Source organism: Rhododendron vialii, chromosome 10a (assembly GCF_030253575.1).
Source record: "Rhododendron vialii isolate Sample 1 chromosome 10a, ASM3025357v1".
NCBI lineage: Eukaryota > Viridiplantae > Streptophyta > Magnoliopsida > Ericales > Ericaceae > Rhododendron > Rhododendron vialii.
In genome coordinates, this window is record NC_080566.1 from 2,618,186 (window position 1) to 2,645,806 (window position 27,621).

The 27,621-nt window shown below is 38.0% G+C and overlaps 1 protein-coding gene across 5 annotated transcripts; it reads left to right on the plus strand.

Moving 5' to 3' along the window:
* The first annotated feature begins 1,929 nt into the window (after window positions 1–1,929).
* On the plus strand, window positions 1,930–26,576 carry LOC131304880 (peroxidase 31). 5 transcript variants are annotated; one of them, XM_058332331.1, is made up of 4 exons: window positions 1,930–2,101; window positions 2,381–2,759; window positions 8,340–8,903; window positions 9,477–10,516. In XM_058332331.1, the coding sequence occupies exons 1-4, from the start codon at window positions 2,085–2,087 to the stop codon at window positions 10,275–10,277; spliced, it is 1,761 nt and encodes a 586-aa protein (XP_058188314.1). In that variant the 5' UTR covers window positions 1,930–2,084; the 3' UTR covers window positions 10,278–10,516. The 5 variants fall into 5 exon arrangements, with proteins under 5 accessions (XP_058188314.1, XP_058188315.1, XP_058188316.1 ...); XM_058332332.1 differs by lacking the exons at window positions 2,381–2,759; window positions 8,340–8,903; window positions 9,477–10,516 and adding exons at window positions 15,992–16,370; window positions 18,387–18,950; window positions 19,309–20,319 and having other exon boundaries at window positions 1,975–2,101; XM_058332330.1 differs by lacking the exons at window positions 1,930–2,101; window positions 2,381–2,759; window positions 8,340–8,903; window positions 9,477–10,516 and adding exons at window positions 15,440–15,657; window positions 15,992–16,370; window positions 18,387–18,950; window positions 19,309–20,319.
* The last annotated feature ends 1,045 nt before the right edge of the window (window positions 26,577–27,621 follow it).

The window sequence follows — 27,621 nt, forward strand, 5'->3', positions numbered from 1 at the left end:
TATCAATCTTTTCACATTCCATTTTCTCATTTCTCGTGTCTTATAAACATGCATCATTTTCTCGCGTTCTCGTTATTCTTTCAAAGCTTGAGAAAGTCATGCGATATTAAGTAAATCATATTCTCATGCTTTTGAACTTTTCAATCAAAAACCATGACAGCATATAATCTAGAACAACGTTACTAACTTTTCATTGATAGCCATACTTAATCCCTTCATTGTAAGATTTATCGTGCCATATCAGTGACTTCATTCCAATAGTTAAATCCTAGACATGCTTAATTTTCTAAGTCTAAATATGAATAACAGAACTTCCAGAATTCATTCTTTATACAACCTAGTATTAAATTCAAAGCTCCTAGGAACATATATCTGCATACTTTAAATTTCCAAAATCAACATGCAATATCATAAAAATTCTAATTTCAATATTTTATCGTATAGCACATTCACATTATACTTAGGTGAGTAGGTAAGAGGTTTCTATCGTTTTTCTTGGCGGTAGCGGGTTACGGATTCGTCGGGTCGAAAAATGAAGAAAGTGACGTCGCCTCGGTTGGAATTTGATAAAAAGAAAAATAGTTTTCTTTTTACTACAAACCCGAACAACTTTTATAATTTTGGAATTGAAAGATCGAATGGTGGTTTTGAGTGGTGACGGAAAGGTGACAATATGGGGTGGGCTTGAACTTTAATTCTTTTTCATTTTTTTTTTTTACAGCCGAATTTACTCTCTCTGTTTCTTTCTCTCAAGAACAAGAACAACGGGATGAAGATGAGGTGTGATGAAATGGTTGGTGGTGTTGGTATTTATACGCAAGGGAGCTCTCCCCTCCTCTCTCTCCAGCCGATTCAATCTCTCTCTTCACTGCATGCGTGAGCCCAAAGCAAAGGGGAAAAATATAGCATGTGATGCTATAATTACACCTCTCTCTATTTTTCTTGCTCTCCACTTCTAGGCTTACAGGGCTACATATTATAGGGGTGTATGATGCAAGAGAACAAACCAAATCCAATCTTTTCTTTCTCTCGGCACATGTCTCTTCCTCATTTTGAGGGATGTTGTCCCTGGTTTGGTGTAGGTCTAGGTCTATAATATAGGATAGCATGGGAGCATGTGATGAGGTTTTGGATAGAAAACCCAACCCCCTCTCTCTCTCCCTCCTCTCGGCACACAGGGTGGCAAGGCAAATCTCTCCTCTCCCTAAATCTCGGCAAACACACACTCACATGAAATCTCCTACAATTCATGGGATCTCGAGTACCATCCATCTTCATGTATCTATGGGATTCTCTAGTTTTTTTTGTTGAGCTAAAGGCTAAGGGTAGTACATGGTGCCACACTGCCACTAATGGGTATCAAGAGTTAAATCTTCTTCTTCTCCTTTTGGTACATTCACAGCACACATATGCATATTTTCACTGAAATTTTAGTACAACGGTTTAAATGATAATTAAGTAAAAGAATTATAATAAAATATTAATTTTACTCAAAAAAAAAATTGGTAGGAAATTCGGATTGTTACACTGAACACCGAATTTATAAAATCATGCAGAATTACATCTCATGTCCCGTCTTTAGTCACATAATCCTTCAAAACGGCTTTCGCTCCGCTCTCAGTTCTCGCACTCATGAATTGTAGTTTTTCGGGAGATTAATGAAAGACATATTATGCTCGGCACTCGCACTCTCCCATCCGCACCCATCCGCGCATTATGTGACTTAGGTCCCGTCTCTAACCATCCTAAAAACAATGCTCCCCGGTTATTTTGAAAACCCAAGGAAAGTGACAACATTGGCGGCCGAGATAAATCACTATCAAAGAAAGCAAGCTTGTCTTTCAAACCCAATTTTCTACGGCGACCAATTAGGCCACGGCCACAGATCCAAAGAAAATTAACTGCGAAACTTCCTCTATGAAACAATTTTTCCCACATTGACCGACTAAAACATGCCTTTCCACAAAGGTTGCTATTAAACACTCATTCTGTGGCCTATATACTCTTCTTACCAACTGGTTTCACTTCAGACACTGTAGTTGTTCTTCTTTTCTGCGTTTTCAATCAAAAGCAGACAGAGAGAGATGAACAAACCCACCATGTTTGTAACTCTCTCACTCCTCCTTTCCTTTGTTTCTGTCCTTTTTGTTTCGCAAAAAGACCATGCATACATATGGTTTTGGCTTCCTAAAAACAACAAAAAATACTACTGTGAAGCATTGATCCCCTCGAACTACGCCTAAAGGCGAAGTCGTGGGGTTCGAGCTGAAGGAACAGCAGTGGACCCTTTGCAGTAACGCAACTTTCTAACATGCAAGCTATATGTGTGTGACCATTTCTGACTCTCTTTTTTATGGTTTCTCATCATTTTTACTCACAGGTTCAGCAGTGGACTGGAATTAGGAAATCTGTTGCTCAGCTCAGACCTCCTCCACCATTCATGGGATGCAATTGATAAACTCTACAGAGAAACTCCTCCAAATCATGACCCAACATCTCCTCTCTCCATTAAGTACAAAGTTCATCAACAGTCGCTCATTGGAACAATCATATCTTTCGTTTCTTCTCCCCCTTGTACCCCTCAGTATCTGCAAGCAGAAGGCAGAGATTTGCTTGCTTCATCTGATGCTCTTGCTACAGGGAATCTCCCTCTCTTCCAGTTTGTGAGCACCAAAGTCAATCCAACCTTCTCCCTCCACAGAGCTGCTGTTACCCTTTTTACCTCTCTCCTGGATCAGCTCTCTCTCCTCAAAACCCAGGTTGGTTTCTCTCTCTCTCTCTCTCTCTCTCTCTCTCAATCAAGTTAGTTTCTTTTTGGGCAAATTTCACTGACCGCCCCTGAGATTTCTGTCAAGTGCAGGAACCTCCCCTGCAGTTTCTGAAATGACATGGTCCTCCTTTCTTTTGCTGACAATACCCATATTCCCCCCTGTGTTACTATTCCGTTAAAATCCTAACAGAAGTTGTAGATTTTCTGATGATGTCACCATTATTTAACACAAACATACCTATTTTGCCCTCCATTAGTCGATCCTTCCATTTCATTCTTCATATTGACAAAGAAATTAACCACTCATGTGGTATGCACTATTGGAACCTAGGATCAAAATCTTCAACGCATGATTGGACCAATTGGTCTTGGAAATCTAATTCTTGTATGATAGTAGTTAGAATAAAGTCTAAATGGAATAAAAGACATTTTAAGTGAATAAGAGCACTTTTGGCTCGATACAAGAAAAGATATTGTTGCAATTTTTTTCCCAGAATTTTAAGTTATGGGTTTTAGAGAAAATTTTGGGTGACGAGCGGGTAGCACGTGGTGGTATCCATCGACGATCACAACTGTCCAAACGTATTTTGGATGGCCCAGATTTATTTCCTATGTCTCCCCTCACCCAACCACTCTCTCTCCTTTTTTTTCTCTCTAAAATCTGAATCGTCCAAAATACGTTTGAACAATTGAGATCGCCGACGGGATACACCACGTGTGTGGTACCCGCCTAGCACCCAAAAACTTCTCAGGGTTTTAGTTTTACATGAAATAATTACCAAATCCCTCCTTATTTTTCACATGTTTTGCCAAAAAAAAAAACCTCATATGTTGTCTTCCTTTCTTTCACTTTCTCTTTTAATCAAATTGAACATGTTTAGTCATTCAACTCAACTATGGGTACCAACAGGTTGGGCACCAATTGAGTACAGATTTGTGTATGGGGTCCACCTCGAGTCCCACACAAGTAATTCGAGTTATTCTTTTATTTTAGAAAAAAAAATTAGCTGCCTTGTAAAGAATCAACTCAATCAGATAATCATAAATACTTGATACAATAGTCTAATTTCTGTTCAATATTCATTAATTTTAGGATCCTGAATGACAAAGTGGACAATCGGATGAAGCATTTACGGTTGATAAAAAAATTTATGATGTTAAATTTTATAATTATGATATTTTTATTCGTCTTTTCTAAATTTTTGTAAGATTGATGTCAATTTTTTTGGTTTAATTATTGTCGCTAAAAAAAGAGTATTAAAAAATAAAAATTATGACCAAAAGTATAAAAAAGAAACATAGAGACCAAAAAAAATTTAAAAAAAACTACTTTTTTTTTGTCTTTACCGTCGTTCTATCCAAAAAATTTAACTTTTTTTTTAAACTTTTTCTAATTCTTCTTGTTGAGACCAATCATTGCTACTAAAATTTTAGCAAAAGACTAACCAAGAAATTGCAAAAAATAAATACGGTAATATGGTAGAAAATACTGGACCGATAATTGAGGAAGGACAAGACGTTAATGCATGCAAGTATTACAAACTAATAAATGCATTCGTTTGTAAAAATACTAGTCTCTGTTATATACTCCGAAAAATTCTTTTCTTTTTAATTTCTGTAATTAGGCCATATGACAAGCAAAAAACACAACGAAAAGTAATACTCTGTACTAAAATATTATTCACGTATTAACTCTTGACACATCTCTTCACCAATGACAAGTAATTATGTAAGTTACTCTAGTATGATTAAAATATGAATTGCGACATAGAAAAAGGAAAGTAAAAATCAATTTTTTGAGCTTAAGTTCTTAATCAACTGTTAAGCTTGTACAGTACGAGTAATCATCTTTCCGTTTGTGTGCCTTCGATATAAGGGTGTCATAGTCATTTTATTGTTAAAGTTAACGCCATCCTGGACAAGTTGATGAGAGGGGGGAATATTGACATTGTCAGTAAAAGTAGGGGAGGGCAGTGTAATTTCAGAAACCTAAAGGGTGGTCTCTGGACTTGTCAGAAACCTCAGGAAAGGTTTGTGAAATTTGCCCTTCTTGTTTTGATACCCTGTGTTTGGACTGGCTTACCCACGCATTTGAGAAATAGGCCAAACCAAAACAACACACATTGCGCTAAGAAAAATCAAATAAATGCCGCAAACGAAAAAGATACTGTAAAAAAAATGTATTGTGGTTCCCTCACTGATGAGTACATCAACGCCTCACACAAGTTTCCATTATGTATCGAACGAAAAAAGGAGTACAAGTACATTATCTATAACCTCGGGTTCACATTCACATCACCAATTACCAAAATACCTTTATCTAGGTTAGGTGTTGTGGGGGCAACGCCGACAATGGGATGATCAATGCGTATCTCGGTTAATTCTGACGCTCTGAAATTACCGAGGAAGCAAAATTCCAAGGATTCTTTTGCTAACCTGTGAGCTTGAAAAATAAAACTCTTTGTTTACTGCTATACTATCTCCCACGCTCCACCAAACCTGTGAGATACATCACCGTTAATATGAATGAAAAACATGACATGGGGTCTATCTGCACATTTTCAAAACTACAGATAGATTATGTGATCAATTTTGAACCATAAGGAGATATCGCATATGGCGATAATCACATAGGGCCAAAGTGGACTTTGCCCATTTAAATAATCAAAATTTTTACCCACCGATATTCCATTTCAAGTGGGGTCAATTGACTAGGGACTGAAGTGAATTGTCTTCACTTCATTTTCTTATTTGAATCGTGCTTCGGCCGCCTTCTTGCTCCCAATCACTTGTACCCTTTTCGACTTTTTCCTATCTTGAATATACGGTCTTATCTGTGTGGAGAAAATCTTTTTGATGGAAGGTTCCGTGACCGTGATCAGTTGTTTACAGAGGTAAATCGCGACCGTCCAAATTCGAAACGGATGACCGAGATCTTGCGGCTTCGTAAACAACCTGTTTACCGCGACTCCGTAAATAAGTCTATCTCATACGTGTCTATTGCTTTTTATTTTAGTTATAATACAGATAGCTACACTTTTATGGAGTATTGTATTGGTTATTCTAAGCAAGGAAGTTGTCTACTTCTACATGTTGAATCCAAGACAGTCGGTGGTGTTTCACTTTTAAAAAAAAGTATTTTTTTTTCAAATGATGGTAATTTCAAACTCAAATATAATGAAAATGAAAATTTTAAAAGATCTTAATGAGATCTATCAAACAAGATCCATATTGATAGAAAAATTATTTGCGTAAACACATAATTTTTGAGCTTGAAATTACCTTTCCTTTCTAAAAATTCTTTTTTAAAAGAAACCGGAACACCCCCGGGACTCTATGGTATATACTAATGAGCTGTATTTTACTTGACACTTCCGCATTTTTTTTAATAATAAAGAAATAAAAAAATCACACAAAATCCTACCCCACCCTTTTCACTTCTCTCATATCACATTCTTTTCTTCCTCCCCTTCGAAAAAATCTTGGTTATTTGTGACGCCTTCTCAGATGACGTGGGCTCTATGTATGCGTAGGTCTCACACCATGTGAGAGATGCATTCAGTGGCGGACCCAGAAATTCCATATACTGGGGCACCTTTTATTCACAATCTTAAAAAACATTTCTCTATATGTATACAACTAAATTATCGTTTAACCATTAAATATTGGTCACTTATTCTATTCCGCAACCGATTTTTCACAATATTCATGGCTAAAAATGCTCTTTCAACTGTCGCAATAGCAACCGTAAGATTAATGCCAAAGTCAAAGCAAGTAAACTAAAAGATATATTAATTTAGTAATTTAATTTTCATAATATTGTGGATTGGGAGGAAAACAAAAATAGATAAAACAAAAATGGAGAAATAAAAGAAAGAGGTAGAACAAAAATTAAAAAAAAAATTAAGGAAGAGAGGTAGAACGAAAATGAAGAAATAAATGAAAGAGTTGGAACAAAAATAAAAAAATAAGAAAAAACAAGGGATAGAGGGTTTTGGAAATTGAACTCAAGCCCTTGGAACTTTTCATAATGGTATAAGAGACTTTTTTGTATTTATATCTAACTTTTGCTTACTAATCCTGATCCAAATTGATCATTCTTTAAATTTCAATTTTACAGTATTTGTACAAAGTATTTATTTTTTTTGCATACCAGTAGGTACATAGTGGTACCACATTAGTCTTTTTTTTAAAATATGTTCAAATAAGTCAAGTAAAAATTTAATGTCCACACGCATCATGTATCTTTTCAATTAGTGAAAAACATTACAAATCTTGTGAGAATTTAAGCAAGGGAGAGAGAGTGAGAGAGAGCAATTAAATTAGGATATCAAGGAAAAAAAAAGTAAGAAGGGGGAATCAAACCTAGCTTTACTATCTTTACACGTTACACAATTACCACTCTCTAGAGATATATTATATTTAACCTATCTATGTATAATTTTTTTTTTTTTTTTGGGATTTTTCAAAAGCCCCTAGGGGCATGTGACCCCAAGTGCCCTAACGTGGGTCCGCCACTAGATGCATTACAAATAACCGTTGCATTAAATTTTTCCTAGGGGCTCATTTATTTCCTAACCACCTCTCTAATTTATTTGCCTCGGGCTTATGAAAGACAAAGACATGGTAAACCGTAATTGTCTGTTCTTGCGTGCATAGCAAGGGTACCGCGCTTCTCAAGATCTTAGCTGGTATCAAGATATCAGCGGGTGCAGAATTGTTCTATTTATTGATTGGTTGGTTGATTCAGCCAAAGGCTAATTAGGCATTTAGCCCAACGGTTGTGTAGCTGATTTTAGGTACAATGAGACTCTGAGTTCAACTCCTATGGAGAAAAAGTTTACAACCTTGTTAATAGGTTGGGAAGAAATTTGGGTACCATAAAAGTTTCTAAGGTATGACAAAAACAAATATTTTGGCCTAATTGAGATAGTTCATCAGGATTTTTGTTATCTGCATTCTTCTAAACATATATGACAATATATTTATGTCGAACACTCGACACTCAAACAAGAGCCTAGAATCGCGTCCGACATTATTGCTGTGTTTGGTTTGGTTTTTGAAAAATAGTAGGGGTAATAAGTGGAGAGAGATAGAGAGAGAAATGTTGGAAGTATGGAGAATCTAGGGGGAATTTTTTGAAAAATTCTTTTTGAAAAGCAAAGAGAACAAGGCAAAAAGTTAGATATTCATCTTGCACATGTGTTTTGTAATTTTAAGCGCACATTGACTAATCTCCGGAGACCAATTCCATTGTCCTCTGCCGGGGGAGTCCGATTAAAGTTGAAGCAAAGCCCGTATTTCATCATCCAAACTTATCATGAACTCTGCGCGAAACTCAGATGTTATGTATGAATACTCACTTTATAGATACTATTTTTTTTGTTTATATCAACGAAATTAGAATGTTTTGACGCATCTCGTCTGCTTGATATGAAAATCATTTGAATCTGACTTAGAGACGTACCGTACTAGATACTCTTACCTGAATCCATGTAACATGGATTAGTGTAGCTTCAAAATTCTAGAAAACAAGGACTAATTTGGCGATGTATGTGTTTTCTTGCAGTATGAGAAAACCAGACCGTTAATAGTCACCGGACACTCCATAGGGGGATCCATTGCCAGTCTCTTCACCTTATGGCTGCTCGAAGCCGTTCCCCCTACAGACAGAGAACGCCCGTTGTGCATCACGTACGGCTGCCCCCTTATCGGTGATACTGGCCTCCAACAAGCTATATCAGAACGCCCGACTTGGAATTCTTGCTTTCTCCATGTGGCCTCTTATAAAGATCCGATTCCAAGACTCTTCGCGTCTTCACCTCAAAACGGACACTCTACTGAGTCCGGTTACAAGCCGTTTGGTACGTTTCTGTTGTGCTCAGTGTCGGGTTTTGCTTGCTTTGAGGAACCTGAATCAGCTTTGGACTTGATGGTGGCAACCAGCTCGGATGGTGTTGGAAACGGTGGTCCACATCAAGGCGCGCAAATGTTCTGTTATGGAGAGATCTTGGAAAAATACAAGCATGGAGTGATTTGTAGGGGAGTTTCACAGCTTGAGGGGAAGGATTTCACACCACTTCAGATGGGCATTTTCATTCAGATAGCGCCAATTAATGTTGAGACAACACAGGTCATTTGATTCTTGGTCTATTTGCTTGGAAACCATTTTTTTCTATCCATTCCTTGAGATAAAAGGCATGAAAATTGAAATCCCACCAAGGCAGTAGCATAGAAGAAAATGAAAACTGTCCCTTATTTGCCATATATTAGGAGTCATGTGACCCAAGTTCAGGGAAAGGTTGTTTTTGTGAGAATCCAAATCCAAGGAAAGGTTAAAGGGTCCTGAAGTAGCAATTTCTACCATTCCATATACTCCTAGGACATCTCTAGTTACATAACTTGAATGCATGTTATATGAACTTAGGTAAGTGTATCTGTGTGAGGTGCCAGTATGCTTCACTGCCGGGATTCTCGTTTAATTTTGGTCTTAAGGACACAGCACAGGTCAAGATAATCATTTTAGCATTTTTGTTAGATATTCTTCCTCTTTTTCTCTCAAGTGATTGGTGTTTTCTCACTTACTCTGTCGAACACAGACCTTGTATCCTTATTATTCAAGTGTCTTGGGCCGACACACTTAACAGTACATTTGAAAGCCTCCATGTACAATAAATCTTATATCTTTACTTGATTATATTGGCAGCGACGACTAGAGAATGGTGACATCAATTCTCTCATCACCAAAATTGAAAGAAGAACAAAGGATCTTGCAGCCCTGAAGAGGAATGTTTTCAACCCCAAGAAGAAACTAAACGAGATGAAAATAAACATGACCTATGTTGAATGGTACAAGAAGATCTCTGTGCCTGGTGGAGGCTACTATGACATTTTCAGAAACGAGAGGTCTAAAAGGAGAGAAGAGATCGTTAAGCGAAAGACTATCCTCATGCAGTACTGGGTTAAAATGGTGAAAGAAGCTGAGAAAAGGCCTCAGGAGGAGGGAAAATTCTTTCTCGTTAGTTACCTTTATGGTGGAAATACGTACAGAAGGATTGTTGAACCACTTGACATCGCCGAGTTCTACAAAAAGGGTAAGAAAGACTATTTAGCACAAAGATCAGACCATTACAAGTTGATGGAAAAATGGATGGAAGATGAGAAATCAAAAGGGAATCAAGGCAATGCCGCGGAGAGGAACAGGGCTTGTAGTCTAACAGAGGATTCTTGCTTTTGGGCATACGTCGAGGAGGCAATGATTTCGTGTAAATCGTTGAAGAATGGAGAGACTAGCCCGGAATTGAAAGAATCGTTGAGGGAGGATTTGGTCAAGTTTGAAGACTATGTGATGGACTTGGTAAGGAAATATGCTGTTTCTACTGAGATTTTCTTGAAGCAAAGCAGCTTCATGCAATGGTGGGAAGATTATAAGGAAATTAAAGGTGCTTCGTATCGTTCATCACTTGCTGATTTCATGAGCAATTGTAAATACAAACAGTATGCTTAGCTCTGCTGTTTCTAGCAAATAAAGCTGGTTTGAACTCAGCGCGACGTTTACTTCTGGATTATGATTTCTACGAGTCTCCAATGTACTAAAGGGATAATCTCCTCTGGATTAGAAGAAATATGCTCACTTTGTTAATTCTCCTACCGAGCAAACGACTACTTGCCGATGTAAATATGTAGTAATATTAATTGATGGTTTCATCTACTCCTTTGTGTGTGAAAAGAATTGGTCTTATTTTCCCCTTTTTTTTGGCTCAACAGGCTTTTTCTTTCTATTTGAATATATCATGTTCATCTTTTGTTGGAAGATCAGCTGCAACAGTATGGATCTATTTAGAATCCATTTTCTAGTACCATAATTGTGAACAACCAAGGAAATGCTAAGAATGAACTGGTTTATCTGGTAGTTACTGAGACGTTTCATCTAGGCAGCACGGCGGGAGAAGTACTGCTCCGATAACTTTCGTCGTTGAGTCAGTAGCTAAAGGAGAGGAATGGTCTGCGAACAATCTAGAGAAAGCAGGTCACTCCTAACGGAATCGACTCCTAGGGATAGGGGGCTCGTCTGGTGAATGCGTTAGTTAGAAGTAGTTCTTGATGCAAACGATGAGACAGAGAATACGTTAATGCAGATTCAGCTTACTCTTGAAGTATGTAGGAAGCTCAAGAAGTTTAAGGTCAAAAATATTTATTTTCATCTTTCTTGATCTGTCCATGATGAATTTTTTTATAAGAAAGTGACAGTTTATTGAATACGAATGAATTTACTATACAAAATGTGGAGGATCCAAGGCCTGCATTTAGGAAAATTATGTGGGCCATAAATTCTACGGCCCTTGATATTTTCTGATTCTTGGACTCGTTGTTGGGTGCAAACAAACCGACACGAGCCGAGATTTGCAGTACTGTTGAGCTCAGTTTGTTTAACTAATTAAGTACTGTACGAGCTTATGATTCGAACATGCACTTGGCTCGACTGATAAACGAGCCGAGCCTCAAGCTACTCGTGAGCGGACCGATTCATTTGCAGCTCTAGTTGTAGTTGTGCGCATCGAACCTATTGTAATCCTACTTATTTTTTGATCATGTTACACATCACTGTGTATCAAAGTTGACTTTTTGGCTGTCATTAGAATTTAGACCCTGGGATGGGATATGGGTTGCCTATGTTTCACTAGAATCTTCATCTTTTTAGTTTCACTATTATTAAATTTGATCTTCTTTCGGATTAGTTTTACCCATCTTGGATCGAGAAAAGCTAACAAAATTACTAGATTATTATCTTTTAAAGAATCACTATTCATCGGGAAATAATATGAGTTGTCGTTTTACCGGATGAACCAACGCATTCTGGGACGGATGTCTTTTAAAAAATCACTGTTCATCGCGGAACAAATATTATTCGGTAGTGCTGGAACATCGTCACGTGGTGCCAACTCTCTTTAAAAATTACAATCACGTCATGAGCTTCGCGTGCGCATGCATGATTATGGGGAGAGTTGAGCACCGTCATGCAGTGTACAAGAAGCACCGTCATGATTTTCAGTTTTGTTGGCGGTTTGGATTGTCATATCTATCAATATAGTATAGAAATGTAATTGAAGCCAAAAAGTTCCCAACCCTCAATCTTAAATTCTTAAAATTTAGAGTTTTGTTTTTAAAAAAAATGAGAGAGAGAAAAAAGTGGGAGAGGAGGAGGGGACGAGAGAGAAAAAGAGGGGGAGGGGAATGTGGGAGTGAGAGAGAGAAACTTATGAAAAGTCATTCTATGCCCCAACAAGGTACCATCACGTAGTACTCTAAATTCATTCTACACAATATATGTCGTTTAGTGTACAGAATGAGACTAATGTTAGCGTGCATCGAACATAAAACAAAAAAATATTTGATTATATTTTTTATCACTAGAGTTGTGCCCATTCAATACACATGGTCGAAAAAACGAATGTTAATTTTTTATTTCATGCATTGAATGGTACAATATTTGATTTTTTTTGTTACAAATTAATTTGATTTAGTTTTTTTTAAAGTAATTTAATTTGATTTAATATTTGTTGCAATATGAGTCGTTCATTGCCGAGCATGGACGGTCCGGATTTGCTCAACACTCATTTTGTTCCAGAGGGATAGCACGCACTCCGGGTTTCTTTTCTATCAACTAGCATCGTTTCCATTCGATGCACGAGACAAAATATTCGTGTAGCTCCGCTACAAAATATCAAACTCACACAAAAATTATTGTTTGCCCCGTGCATCGAACGGGAAACGACACTAGTTGCATATATATCTATGTTCCGCCCTAGGCTTTGTGGGGATGCAATTTTTCAGGTTACTCCCGAATCAGTTCATTTTCTGTGGTTGCCTTTGTTACATTTTTCTGGTTGATGTGCTACTGTCAATGTGAATTGCCTTTTAGTCAATGAGAATTGTTCTTTCTGAAGGGCATTGAAAGAGAATATTCTGCTACTGTCAATGTGAATTGTTCTTTCTGAAGGGCATTGAAAGAGAATTGTTCTTTCTGAAGGGCATTGAAAGAGAATATTCTGCTACTGTCAATGTGAATTGTTCTTTCTGAAGGGCATTGAAAGAGAATATGAAACTTTTCTAGCTAGGAAGACTTGAAGCCCCTTTATTATGAGAGACCACTTTATTAACTAAGGGCTCGTTTGTTGGTCCGGAGATGAGCGAATGGAAATATGGAGTTCATTGGAAATCACTTAGATATTGCTTAACATATGACAACGGTGTTCCACTTTTTAGAAAAAGAAGGTAACTTCAAATTTAAATATAATAAAAATGAAAAATATTTTTTCAATTTTTTTTGCACTTTTTAAAAGATCTTATTAATGAGATCTATCAAACAAGATCCATATTGGTAAGAAAATTATTTGCGTAAACACATAATTTTTGAGTTTAAAATTACCATCTTTTTTTAAAAAGTACTTTTTGGGGAAAATGGAACATCCCCTATAATATGGAAATATAGGTGAAGAAAATGTGAATCCGGCATTCCGGCGTTTGTTTTAGTCGGAATGTTGGCAGTGACAATCAGTGATCACTGTACATGCGTTTCCAAATAAATAGATGTGATACTTTCACAGATCACTACGTTCGAAAAATTTATCTACCTTTATATAGCTGTTTCCATTTTTAGATTGAGATATGCATGGTTTATTTTGTTTGCTCGTAAAAGTACGGAAGAGACTCAACCTCGAAGTTCGCTTCGGATCTCCAAAATGTCAGGAATGGCCATATGTAGGTCCTGTTTCTTAATACCCAATTTTGAATTTCTAAGCAACAAAAAGAATGTTACAGCACGACAAAATACCTGTTTGGCTAAATAAGCCAACTGGTTTATTTTTTTGTCCTTATTTAAAAAAATTTCGTATTTGTTAGCTTTTGTCAATTTTTTGGAAATTATTGCATCGTTATGACAAAAGGAATCTAAAAAGTAAAAAATTACGATCGAAACCTTTTTTAATAAAGATAAAAATAAGCCAAATTTTTCGTCTTTATTCAAAAAAATTAGATTTCGATCATAATTCTTTACTTTTTAGATTCCTCTCGTCATGACGATACAATAATCTCCAAAAATTTGACGAAAAACTAACAAATACGAAAAAAATTTAACTAAAAACAAAAAAATAAGTGAATTGACTTATTTAGCGGAATAGAAATGACTTCTCAAGGATATGAAAAGAAAAGCAAAAAGTGGATATTACTTAATGGAGAATCCATTGGCCAGTTGGGTTTTAAAACAAAACAAAGACGACCAAAATAACCGAACAGGATTTTTCATCCTACGTCCGTACGAGATACCGACATCCTTTAAAAATGTAATCTCGTCTCAATTTGCGACACTAAACACCGAATCTATAAAACCATGCAGAATTACATCTCATGTCACATCTTTAGTCACATAATTTTTTAAAACAGCTTTCGTTCCGCTCATTTTTCTTCTCACTCACGAATTGTAGTTTTTTGAGGCCACCCACACTCATCCGCGCATTATGTAACCCAGGTTCTGTCTCAAAGTCATCTTACAACCAAAAGCTCCCCAATTGTTTTGAAAAGGAGAATTCGCACTTACACCCCTTGTACTTTGCCCGATTTGCAGACACACCCTGTACTTCATTTTTAGCCACTTACACCCCATGTACTTTCATGTAAAGTGCAAGGGATGGATGCCATTAACCGAGGTAATGAAAAAACTTAGAGTCCGTTCCAGAATACCTTCTTAAAAAATAAGTACTTATTTCACATTTTCAAACTCAAAAATAATGTAAATGAAAATTAATTTTTTATTTTTTTTTGCACCGTATTAAAGATCTCAATGAGATCTTTCAAACAAGATCCATAATGCATATTTTTAAATTTCAATAAGCCAATCATTTTTGAGCTTAAAATTGCCTTCTTAAAAAATAAGTACTTATTTCGCGTTCTGGAACGGGGCCTTAAAAGCCCTTTCAGTACTGTAACCCCACAACCCTTTAGCCTATTCGTGATTCGTGAAAGTACAAAGGTGTAAGTGGCTAAAAATAAAGTAAATGGGGTGTATCTGCAAATCGGGCAAAGTACAAGGGGTCAAAGTGCAAATTTCCTTTTTGAAAACCCATGGAAAGTGACACTACAGTGGCGGAGATAACAGAAAGTCTACACACATACAATTTGTGCACAGATTGTGCACAGATTTTGTTGTGGGGCCCACCACGGGTCCCACACAAATCATCCGAACCGTTCATTAAATGTAAAATATTTTTAAAGGGTCCCCGTAAAAAATAATCTTAATCCAATACCTATAGATACTCGATCCAATCGTATAACTTTTCATTATCCGAAAATCTGAATGAAAAGTTAGATGGTTGGATGAAGCACATATAGGTATTGGATTGAGCTTATTTTTTATGGAGACCCTTGAAAAAATGTTTTACATTTAATGAACGGCTTGGATGATTTGTGTGGGACCCGTGGTGAGCCCCACAACAAAATCTGTGCACAATCTGTGCCCAGAAATCTGTGTGGATAGCACAGCTCCGGAGATAAATCACCATCATAGAAAGCAAGCTTGTCTTTCAATTTTCCACGGTGACCGACCAATTAGGCCACGCCCACAGATCCAAAGAAATCAGTAATAGTACTCCAACTGCGAAGCTTCCTCTTTGAAAGAATTTTTCAAGGCCACATTGACCAACTTGTAAAACATCTTTCCATAAAGGCTGCTAAATGGAATTTAACACTCATTCTGTGGCCTATATGCTCTTCTTTTACCAACTGGTTTCCCTTCAGACACTGTATTTGTTCTTCTTTGCTGTGTTTTCAAGCAAAAGCAGAGAGAGAGAGAGAGAGAGAGAGAGAGAGAGAGAGATGAACAAACCCACCATGTTTGTAAAACTCTCCCACTCCTTTCCTTTGTTTTTGTCCTTCTTGTTTCCTAAAATCACTAAACATGGAAGTATTCAAAATCCCAAAAAGACTATGCCTACATATGGTTTTTGGTTTCCTAAAAACAATGGGAAAAAAATGAAGCATTGGTACCCTCGGTTTTAGCCCGGTGGTCGATCGATCCCCTCGAACTAAGCCTAAAGGCGAAATCGTGGGGTTCGAGCTGATGGAACAATAGTGGACCCTTTGTAGTAACGCAACTTTACTTACATACTATATGCTTGTGACTATTTCTGACTCTTTTTTTGTGGTTTCTCATCATTTTCCTCACAGGTTCAGCAGTGGAGTGGAATTAGGAAATCTGTTGCTCAGCTCAGACCTCCTCCACCATTCATGGGGTGCAATTGATGAACTCTACAGAGAAACCCCTCCAAATCATGACCCAACATCTCCTCTCTCCATTAAGTACAAAGTTCATCAACAGTCGCCCATTGGAACAATCATATCTTTCGTTTCTTCTCCCCCTTGTACCCCTCAGTATCTGCAATCAGAAGGCAGAGATTTGCTTGCTTCATCTGATGCTCTTGCTACAGAGAATTTCCCTCTCTTCCAATTTGTGGGCACCAAAGTCAATCCAACCTTCTCCCTCCACAGGGCTGCAGTTACCCTTTTTTCCTCTCTCCAGGATCAGCTCTCTCTCCTCAAAACCCAGGTTCCTCTCTCTCTCTCTCTCTCTAAATCAAGTTAGTTTCTTCTTTTGATACCCTGTGTTTGGACCGGCTTACACACGTGTTTGAGAAATCGACCAAACCATAACAAAACACACTGCCCAAAGAAGAATCAAGTAAAGGTCGCAAACGAAAAAGATGCTGTAAAAAAAATGTATTGTGGTTCCCTCGCCGATGAGTACATCAATGCCTCACACAAGTTTTCATTATGTATCGAACGAAAAAAGAAGTACAAGTACATTATCTATAACCTCGGGTTCACATCACCAGTTACCATAATAACTTTATCTAGGTTAGGCGTTGCGGGGGCAGCGCGGAGGATGAGACAATCATGATTAATCCCGGCATGCTGAAGTTACAGAGGAGGCAAAATTCCAAGGATTCTTTTGCTAACCTGTGAGCTTAAAAAATAAATTAACTCTTTGTTTACTGCTATACTAGCTCCCACACTCGACCAAACCTTTAAGATTTAAAGAATCAAATTTCCACCCTCCGATATTCCATTTCAAGTGGAGTCAATTGACTAGGGACTGAAGTGAATTGTTTTCACTTCATTTTCTTATTTGAATTGTGCTTCGGCCTCCGTCTTTGAATTGTTCTGTGAATAGTTGTTTACGGAGGTAAACTCTTCCCTCGAAAAAGTTTCATTTAAATCCGGACCGTCCAAAGCCGAAATCGCACGGCTCTGTGAGCAGCTTTTTTACAGCGGCTCCGTGAATAAGTCTATCTCATCTGTGTCTATTGCTTTTTATTTTAGTTAATACAGAAAGCTACACTTTTATGGAGTATTGTATTGGTTATTCTAAGCAAGGAAGTTGTCTACTTCTACATGTTGAATCAAAGACAGTCAACTCTATGGTATATACTAATGAGGTGTATTTCACTTGACACTTCCTCATTTTTTATAATAAAGAAATAAAAAAAAATATCACACAAAATCCTACACCACCCTTTTCACTTCTCTCATCTCACATTCTTTTCTTCCTCCCCTTCGAAAAAATCTTGGTTATTTGTGACGCCCTCTCAGATGATGTGGGCTCCATGTATGCGTAGGTCTCACACCATATGAGAGAGGCATTACAAATAATCATTGCATTGAACTTTTCCGAGGCGCTCATTTATTTCCTACCACCTCTCTAATTTATTTGCCTAGGGCTTATGAAAGACAAAGACATGGTAAAACCGTAATTGTCTGTTCTTGCGTGCATAGCAAGGGTACCGCGCTTCTCAAGATATTAACTGGTATCAATATATCAGCGGGTACAGAATTGTTCTATTTATTGATTGGTTGGTTGATTCAGCCAAAGGCTAATTAGGCTTAGTTCTAACGTGGCATTTCGCCCAACGGTTGTGTAGCTAATTTTAGGTACAATGAGACTCTGAGTTCAACTCCTATGGAGAAAAAGTTTACAACCTTGTTAATAGGTTGAGAAGAAATTTGGGTACTATAAATGTTTCTAAGGTATGACAAAAACAAATATTTTGGCCTAATTGAGATAGTTCCTTAGGATTTTTGTTTTCTGCATTCTTCTAAACATATATGACAATATATTTATGTCGAACACTCGACACTCAAACAAGAGCCTAGAATCGTGTCCGACAAAGTTAGATATTCATCTTGCACATGTGTTTTGTAATTTTAAGCGCACATTGACTAATCTCTGGAGACCAATTCCATTATCCTTTGCCGGGGGAGTCCGATTAATGTTGAAGCAAAGCCTGTATTTCATAATCCAAACTTATCATGAACTATGTGTGAAACTCAGATGCTTTGTATGAATACTCTCACTTTGTAGATACTTTTATTTTTTTGATAATATCAACGAAATTAGAATGTTTTGACGTATCTCGTCTGCTTGATATGAAAATCATTTGAATCTGACTTAGAGACGTACCCGTACTCGATACTCGTACCTAAATCCAATGTAACATGGGATTACTGTAGCTTCAAACTTCTAGAAAACTAGGACTAATTTTTCGATGTATGTGTTTTCTTGCAGCATGAAAAAAGCAGACGGTTAATAGTCACTGGACACTCCATAGGGGGATCCATTGCCACTCTCTTCACCTTATGGCTGCTCGAAACCGTTCCCCCGACAGACAGAAAACGCCCGTTGTGTATCACCTTCGGCTGCCCTCTTATCGGTGATACTGGCCTCCAACAAGCTATATCAGAACGCCCGACTTGGAATTCTTGCTTTCTCCATGTAGCCTCTTATAAAGATCCAATTCCAAAACTCTTCGCGTCTTCACCTCAAAATGAACACTCTATTGAGTCGGGTTACAAGCCGTTTGGCACGTTTCTGTTGTGCTCAGAGTCGAGTTTTGCTTGCTTTGAGGAACCTGAATCAGCTTTGGACTTGATGGTGGCAACCAGCTCGGTTGGTGTTGGAAACGGTGGTCCTCATGAAGGCGCTCAAATGTTCTGTTATGGAGAGATTTTGGAAAAATACAAGCTTGGAGTGATTTGTAGGGGAGTTTCACAGCTTGAGGGAAAGGATTTCACTCCTCTTCAGATGGGTATTTTCATTCAGATAGCGCCAATTAATGTTGAAACAACACAGGCAAGATATTCATTTTACCATTTTCGTTAGATATTCTTCCTCTTTTTCTCTCAAGTGAGAGGCGTTTACAAGATGTCTTAGGGCATTTCACACATATGACAGGATTTTACACATACCCATGCTAAATTCAAAATACTATTTACACAAAAGTTGCTCTTGAGGTGAATTTCCCACTTACTCTGTCGAACACGAACATCATATCCTTCCTCAACTGTCGTGTGGCCGTGTCCTACTTAATCTCAAGCACGGACCTTATATCCTTATTATTCAAGTGTCTTGTGTCCGACACACATAACAGTAAATTTGAAAGCCTCTGTGTATAACAAATCTTATTATCTTTACTTGATTATATTGACAGGGACAACTAGAGAATGGTGACATCAATTCTCTCATCGAAAAATTTGAAAGTGGAATGAAGGATCTTGCAACTCGGAAGAAGAATATTTTCGACCCCAACAAGAAACTAAACGCGATGAAAATAAACATGACCTATCTTGAATGGTACAAGAAGTTCTCTGTCTCCGTGCCTCGTGGAGGCTACTATGATTTTTTCAAGATCGACGAGTCTAAAAGGAGAGAAGAGATCGTTAAGCGAAAGAGTATCCTCACGCAGTACTGGGTTGAAATGGTGAAAGAAGTAGAGAAAATGCCTCAGAGGGAGGGGAAGTTCTTTCAATATAAATGGCTTTATGGGGGAAATAACTACCGAAGAATTGTTGAACCACTTGACATCGCCGAGTTCTACAAAAAGGGCAAGAAAGACTATTTAGCACAAAGATCAGACCATTACAAGTTGTTGGAAAAATGGATGGAAGATGAGAAATCAGAAGGGAATCAAGGCAATGCTGAGGAGAGGAACAGGGCTTGTAGTCTAACAGAGGATTCTTGCTTTTGGGCATACGTCGAGGAGGCAATGATTTCGTGTGAATCGTTGAAGAATGTAGAGACTAGCCCGGAATTGAAAGAATCATTGAGGGCGGATTTGGTCAAGTTTGAAGACTATGTGATGGACTTGGTAAGGAAATATGCTGTTTCTACTGAGATTTTCTTGAAGAAAAGCAGATTCATGGAATGGTGGAAAGTTTATAAGGAAATTAAAGGTGCTTCGTATCATTCATCACTTGCTGATTTCATGAGCAATTGTAAATACAAATAGTATGCTTAGCTCTGCTGTTTCTAGCAAATAAAGCTGGTTTGAACTCAGCGCGACGTTTACTTCTGGATTATGATTTCTAAAAATCTCTAATGTACTGAAGGGATAATCTCCTCTAGATTAGAAGAAATGTGCTCACTTTGTTAGTTCTCCTACCGAGCGAACAACTACTTGCCGATGTAAATATGTAGTAATATTAATTGATGGTTTCATCTACTCCTTTGTGTGTGAAAAGAATTGGTCTTATTTTCCATTTTTTTTGGCTCAACAGGCTTTTTCTTTTCTATATAAATATATCATGTTCAACTTTTGTTGGAAGATCAGCTGCAACAGTATGAATCTGTTTAGAATGCATTTTCTTGTACCACAATTTTGAACAACCAAGGAAATGCTAAGAATGAACTGGTTTATCTGGTAGTTACTGAGACGTTTCATCTAGGCAGCACAGCGGGAGAAGTACTGCTCCGGATAACTTTTGTCACTGAGTCAGTAAGCTAAAGGTGATCAGGAATGGTCTGCGAACAATCTAGAGAAAGCGGGTCACTCCTAACGGAATCGACTCCTAGGGATAGGGGGCTCGTCTGGAGAATGCGTTAGTTAGAAGTAGTTCTTGATGCAGACGATGAGACAGAGAATACGTTAATGCAGATTCAGCTTACTCTTGAAGTATGTAGGAAGCTCAAGAAGTTTAAGGTCAAAAATATTGATTTTCATCTTTCTTGATGAATTTTTATAAGAACGTGACAGTTTATTGAATACAAATGAATTTACTATACAAAATGTGAAGGATCCAAGGCCTTCATTTATTATGTGGGCCAAAAATTCTGCAACCCTTGATATTTTCTGAATCTTGGACTCGTTGTAGGGTGCAAACAAACCGACACGAGCTGAGATTTGTAGTACAGTTGAGCTCGGTTTGTTTAACTAAGTACTATACTGTTAAGTGATCTCAGTAAACACCTCTCTACTATCTCAACTGCTACAACTGAATGCACTAGAGATGACATCAGTACTACTTCACCTGACATCAGCAAAATGCACGAGCCTATAACTCGAACTTGAGCTTGGCTCGACTGATAAACGAGTCGAGCCTCAAGCTGCTCGCGAACGGCCCGATTCGTTTGCAGCCCTTGGTGTAGTTGTGCGCATCGAACCTATTGTAATCCTACTTAGTTTTTGATCATGTTACACATCACTACATCAGTGTGTATCAAAGTTGATGACTTTTTGGCTATCATTAGAATTTAGACCCTGGGATGGGATATGGGTTGCCTATGTTCCACTAGAATCTACATCTTTTTAGTTTCACTATTATTAAATTTGATCTTCTTTCGGATTAGTTTTACCCATCTTGAATCGAGAAAAGCTAACCAAACAGTATCTTTTAAAGAATCACTATTCGTCGGGGAGTAATATGAGTTGTCGTTTTACCCGATGAACCAACATTTTGGGACGAATGTCTTCTAAGAAATCACTGTTTATCGCGGAACAAATATTACTTCAGTAGTGCTGAAACATCGTCACGTGGTGCCAACTCTCTTTAAAAATTACAGTCACGTCGTGAGCTTCGCATGCGCATGCATGATTATAGGGAGAGTTGAGCACCGTCATGCAATGTCCAAGAAACACACGATAATGTTTCATCCCTCATGCATGGCTGTAGCCAGGCCATGATTAGCACATCCATTAGCTGTGTCCCAATTTTCTGGGACCCAGCCCAGCCCAGCCCCTAGCATTTATTCATATGTACTGGAGTAGTACCTTTCTGCACCAACAAATAGTAGTAGTATTTAGATACATTATTGTACAATTTTCGCCGCCCTCTTCTCTTTTCGTCATTCTACCCTTTTTGTACTTTCTCTAGGCAAAATGATTTTCACATTCTTCTTGGGAAATAATTTTGTCACATTATTTTTTGATAATGTCATACTCTGTAAGTGTATTTTTACACCAAAAATATACTTGCAGAATGTGACATTATCAAAAAAAGGTATGGCAAAATCACTACCCTTCTTCTTTTATCTATTGACACTTTTTATGTTATCTTTTACTCTCTCTTTTTTAATCGGCAAAACATTTATTAAGAAAAGGGGAAGGAAAAATCCAACCATAGTTGAAAAATACATCCAACTGAAACAAAACTCAATCACCCCTATTGAGACAAACCCCATTACACACGTCGGCTTATATGTTCAGATCTAACAATTAAAAACCAAAACGTCATATGGCCAAAAGCCCATATCTTATAATGAAGCACAATAAGAAAAACCTAGCCCACCAAAATGGACTATATGAAGGATAAGTTGGTAATTTCAAGTGAATAAAGACAAAAAATAGGAGTGCCAATGGATAATAGATGAATGTTTTAAATCATTTCCCTTTTTTAAAACTTAAAACATTTTTTGATCCACTGTTTGTTTTTTGTTTTTTTGTTTTTTGAAATTTTACTAGTCATAGAAAATCTTTACATGCCAAAATTCTTAACAAACTATCTACAATAATGCGTCCACCTTATTATGTTGTAAAATAGATCGAGCAATAATCTTGGGGCGCACCGACATCAGCTAGGTCCCCAATTCAGAAGAAAGAAAAGATATGACCAAGGTAGAAAGCACTTAATTACCCAAACTAGTAGTAGGTCTGTAGGTGTGCCAAAGTAATTTTTTTTGTGTTACTAAAATCATTGTAGTAGCGTTTGAAGCGTGCCGTTTCTCGATCGGTATTACTCGGCTGCTCAGTTGCTGGTTCACTTGGTCTTAGAGATGATGATAAAATATGTACGTTGGGTTAGACTGATACTCGATATGCCTATAACATGGTTTGACGCCGAACGTGCAGAGGATCGCTACCATTAGTTGTGCAGTAAAGTCCCTCTTTTGCTTCAGATAAAAAAAATTACGACAATGGCATGAGATTTATTACTATTGTCCCAACTCCCAAGCATTATTGTAGCAAAATTGCTTTCCAACCAATACACTACTTTCCAGATAGATATACAGTTTGATAGAAAAATCGTCCGGTATTTTTGGGCAACGCTATGTGATGCCGAACATCTTTTAGCACCACACATTCTCGTGAATCTACAAAAATGTCTGAAGAAGAAGTTGTTTAGTACGGAGTATTTTCAGAATAGCAGGGGACTATATTCTAGGAAAAATAAATGAGTAATTTTTCGGAGCTAAAATTCTGCTCGAAATGAAATGATTGGTGGTCTATAATTGAGCAATAATCATTGGATAAAAAAATCTATTCAGTGCCTTGGGACGCCTCTTCATCACTGCACATTCATGTGGGGCTCAAGATCAAGTGTATGAATCTCACATAAATGTTTGGTAAAAAGAGTTCTGAGGTCTAAAGCGGGTGCGAGTATAATACTATTGATAGATCAAGTTGGAATTAGAATAATGTAAATAACTGAATATTCCTAATTGTTTATTTGAATTGATTGAATTCGTAACTTCACATGGTTGGAAGTCGAATAATGTAAATAACTAAATACTCCTAATTGTTTAATTTGAATTGATTGAATTCGTAACTTCACATGGTTGGAATTCGAATAATGTAAATAACTAAATACTCCTAATTGTTTAATTTGAATTGATTGAATTCGTAACTTCACATGGTTTCTTCTGAAGAGTGTTTTCCGCACTCTCTCAATTGGCAAAATGGTGGAGTATTGATTTCTGCACTCTCCTTGAAAGTGCGGTTATAATTTAAAGAGTGCGAAAATTACTCCTTATTTTTAAAGTACTATTAACACCCAAAAAATTCAAAAAAAGAGGACGAGAAAGGTGGAGATGCGGGAATAAAACAACACGCTGTTAAAGCGGGCCCCACTTCATAAACATAGATCACAAATTAAAACGGGCCCCACTCCATAACATAGATCACAAATTAAAACGGGCCCCACTTCATATAACATAGATCCCGTGATTTGTGCTAAAGACTACTACTCCAGTGAAAACAAAGACTGGCCGTGTGCTCATACTCAACACAAAACCAACTCACCTCCAGTCTATTACGTCTCACGGTAACAATCCGCGTTTTCGTTCTTAATTCTCGTTCCATTTTTTTTTCCCTTACAAGTTTCTCAAATATGACAAATGCTGTTTTATTTATCAAATTTAAGAAAATAAATGACTAAAAGCTGTCATTTTTTATCGACAGAGGGAGATAAAACGAGAATGACAAAATGGCTGTGTAGCACACTTGCCATTTTCCATTGTTCAAATGGCTGTGTAGCACAAAATGTCAAAACAAGAGTGACAAAACGGTTGTGTAGCATAAAATGTCTATTGTTCAAATGAAAATTTGAACCGTTCATTACCGAGATAAACTGCCGGACGTGTAGTGGGGGCGAGTCCGGCAAAATGACTATTTATTGGCAAAAACATAAGAATGGCAATGGTAAAATGGCAAAAATTGGTGCGGATGATCCAACATAAATACAGTACTTCATTTATGATAAGCTCCTCTCTCTCCTCTGGTTTCTCCCACCCAGTAAAACCCTCCCTGTGAACCCCCATCACCCAATACTCCCATTTCCTCTCTCTCTCTCTCTCTCTCTCTCTCTCTCTCTCAAACTCGGACTCAGAGAAGGAACCACCAGTAGTGTAGTAGCAGCTCTGTCAGACCCATGGCATTACCCCCATTATTCCTCCTCCTCCTCCTCCTCTCTCTCTCCTCTCTCTTCCTCACTCCCTCCCTCTCCCAACCTCTCTCTCTCAACTACTACAACACCTCTTGCCCCTCCTTCGCCCAAATCGTCCAGACCACCGTCACCAACAAACAGATCAACTCCCCCACCACCGCCGCCGCCACCCTCCGCCTCTTCTTCCACGACTGCCTCGTCCTCGGCGCCGACGCCTCCGTCCTCGTCTCCTCCACCCCCTTCAACACCGCCGAGCGCGACGCCGACGTCAACCTCTCCCTCCCGGGCGACGGGTTCGACGTCGTCGTCCGGGTCAAGACCGCCCTCGAGCTCGCCTGCCCCTCCGTCGTCTCCTGCGCCGACATCCTCGCCGTCTGTGCGCGGAATCTGGTCACAATGATGGGAGGCCCGTATTACGACGTGATGTTAGGGCGGAAAGATGGGCGTGTATCCAAATCTTCACTTGTTCAAGGTAACTAACTTGATTCCTTTAATTCTTCACTTTTGATTCAAATCGTAATCAGATTCTTTGTTTGGAAAAAGTGAAAAAGAAAGGAAAATTTTAAAAAAGAAAATCCTCCCTTTTCTTTACATTTTCTTCTCATTGTCATCACATTTTCTTTTCCTTTCCTTTCCTTTCCATAAGTTACAAACCTTAGGATTGGAGATGGGAAAGGGAAAGGGGAAGGGGAACAGACCCACCCAAAATTTGGCTTGTGCCAAAGCCATAGTTTGCCATTTGTTGATGCCAAAAAAATGGCTATGCCAAATCTACCAAAAATGGTTATTGCCATTTCTTTGGCATCGTCCAAGCTATTTCATTTGCATTGAAAAATGAGATATTTTTTATCCAATGGTCTTGATTCAAGATTGTGCCCGAAAACGGCACCAAACTGGTGCAAAAACATTGTTGTTTTCACACCAGTGAGTGGATTTGCTCTTAGTTGCCAAAGAGATAATTCAGCATACAAAATTGATAGCTAAAATTGCGGTTAGAAGGTACAATGTCATCTTTTGTGCAAAATCTTACAGTAAAATTGACGATGGCTCAAATCAGTTTGGATTTGCTTTTGTTTCATTTCAGCTTTCACTAGTCGTATAAAAATCGCTACTGTCAATTAGTTTGTGAACTGATCTGCGAGTGATCCCTTTTTGAAGGTAATATTCCCGGATCTTCAATGTCTGTTACCCAACTCATCAAGCTATTCGCCTCAAAAGGATTCACAATCCAAGAAATGGTGGCCTTAACAGGAGCCCACACAATTGGGTTCTCCCACTGCAAAGAATTCAGCTCAAACATCTACAACTACAGCAAAAGCTCGCGGTCCGATCCCAGCTACAATCCCCGGTACGCAGACGGGTTGAGGAACGCTTGCGCGGATTTCCATAAGAACCCCACGTTATCCGTTTTCAACGACATCATGACTCCGAACAAATTCGACAACATGTATTACAAGAACTTGCCGGAGGGGCTCGGCCTGTTGTCCTCGGACCGGGCATTGTATTCCGATCCGAGGACGAGGCCTTATGTGCAAACATATGCTGCGAATCAGGATGTGTTTTTTGATGCATTTAAGAGAGCAATGGAGAAGCTAAGTGCATTGGATGTGAAGACTGGAAACGAAGGTGAGATCAGGCGCAGGTGTGATGAATTCAATTAGAAACTTTATGGGTTTTCTTCGGATTTTGGTGGTTCATGATAATGTTGAGGTGGTGATGTTTTCATTGGTAATTGATGAGCTGATAATTTGTATACTATCTGGTTCCAATCTCTATCAAGCATATTTTATTATGCTAATTTATACAAATATATATATTTCTATACGGGGCTTACAAACAATTAATCTTCTGTTCTAAATCTAATGCTTTTGTGGGTGTTATTTGAGTGGAGGTTCAATTAATTGAAAGATCATTCTTTTTCTATGAATTGTCTCTTTGCAATTGTGATGTCTTGGGTTTTGTATTCACTGGAAGTGTTTCCATAATCTTGTCAATCAACTGGGATATAACTCAATTGGCCAGAACTCTTGTATCTCAGTAGGTCCGAAGTTTGAATCTCCATATCTGTTTATGGGTATTATTCCATTGTATTTATTGAAATTATTTCTACCCTTAGTGGGGCTAATAGTTGAGTTGAGCTTATAATAATTATAGAAATATTTTCAATTTCATGAAATTCTTATATTTGTAACGCCTACCGCTTGAACATAGAAATTTCTGCTTATTTACAATATCTGATTACAAAAAGTCTAGGAGACAACCTTTAAAATAACAGCTGATACAAGTGTGTCTGAAACCGTTAAACGTATGTGAGTCGTATGTTTTAAATGTGTGTTTGTCGCATTGCTCAACCGATTATTGCGGTTGAATTCTGGACGAGTTTGAATACAGTGGAAACTGGTTTTGCGGAGAAAATAAAAATTTCCACATTGTTTGACAGTGACCGACACTCTCCATACTGCAATTTTGTTTATTTATTGTACATTTTTTAATGCCTCATAATATTTTTTTCACTTTAAAAAGTCAATAAAAAATGCTACTAACACAAATTTTCAACTGAGGAAGGTAGCAGAAAAGACGCATCTTTATATGGGTTTTGGATTATTCAATTGGGACCACCTATGCTATTTTGATTAATGTTGATGGATTTCATAGGGGTGGTTCTATTCCTTTGAGGGCCTGTTTGGATGGGGTGTTGTGATATATCCCTCTTGGTATTTGGGCCCCATCCCAAGGCTCCGTTTGGCAGTCAATTTTGGAGGGGTATTCCCTTTGGCCCGGCTTCCACACCACCTCCTAATATCCCCTCAGGGGGTGTTAGCCATGGGCAGGGATTCACCTGTTGTTGTGGAATCCCCCCTAATCTC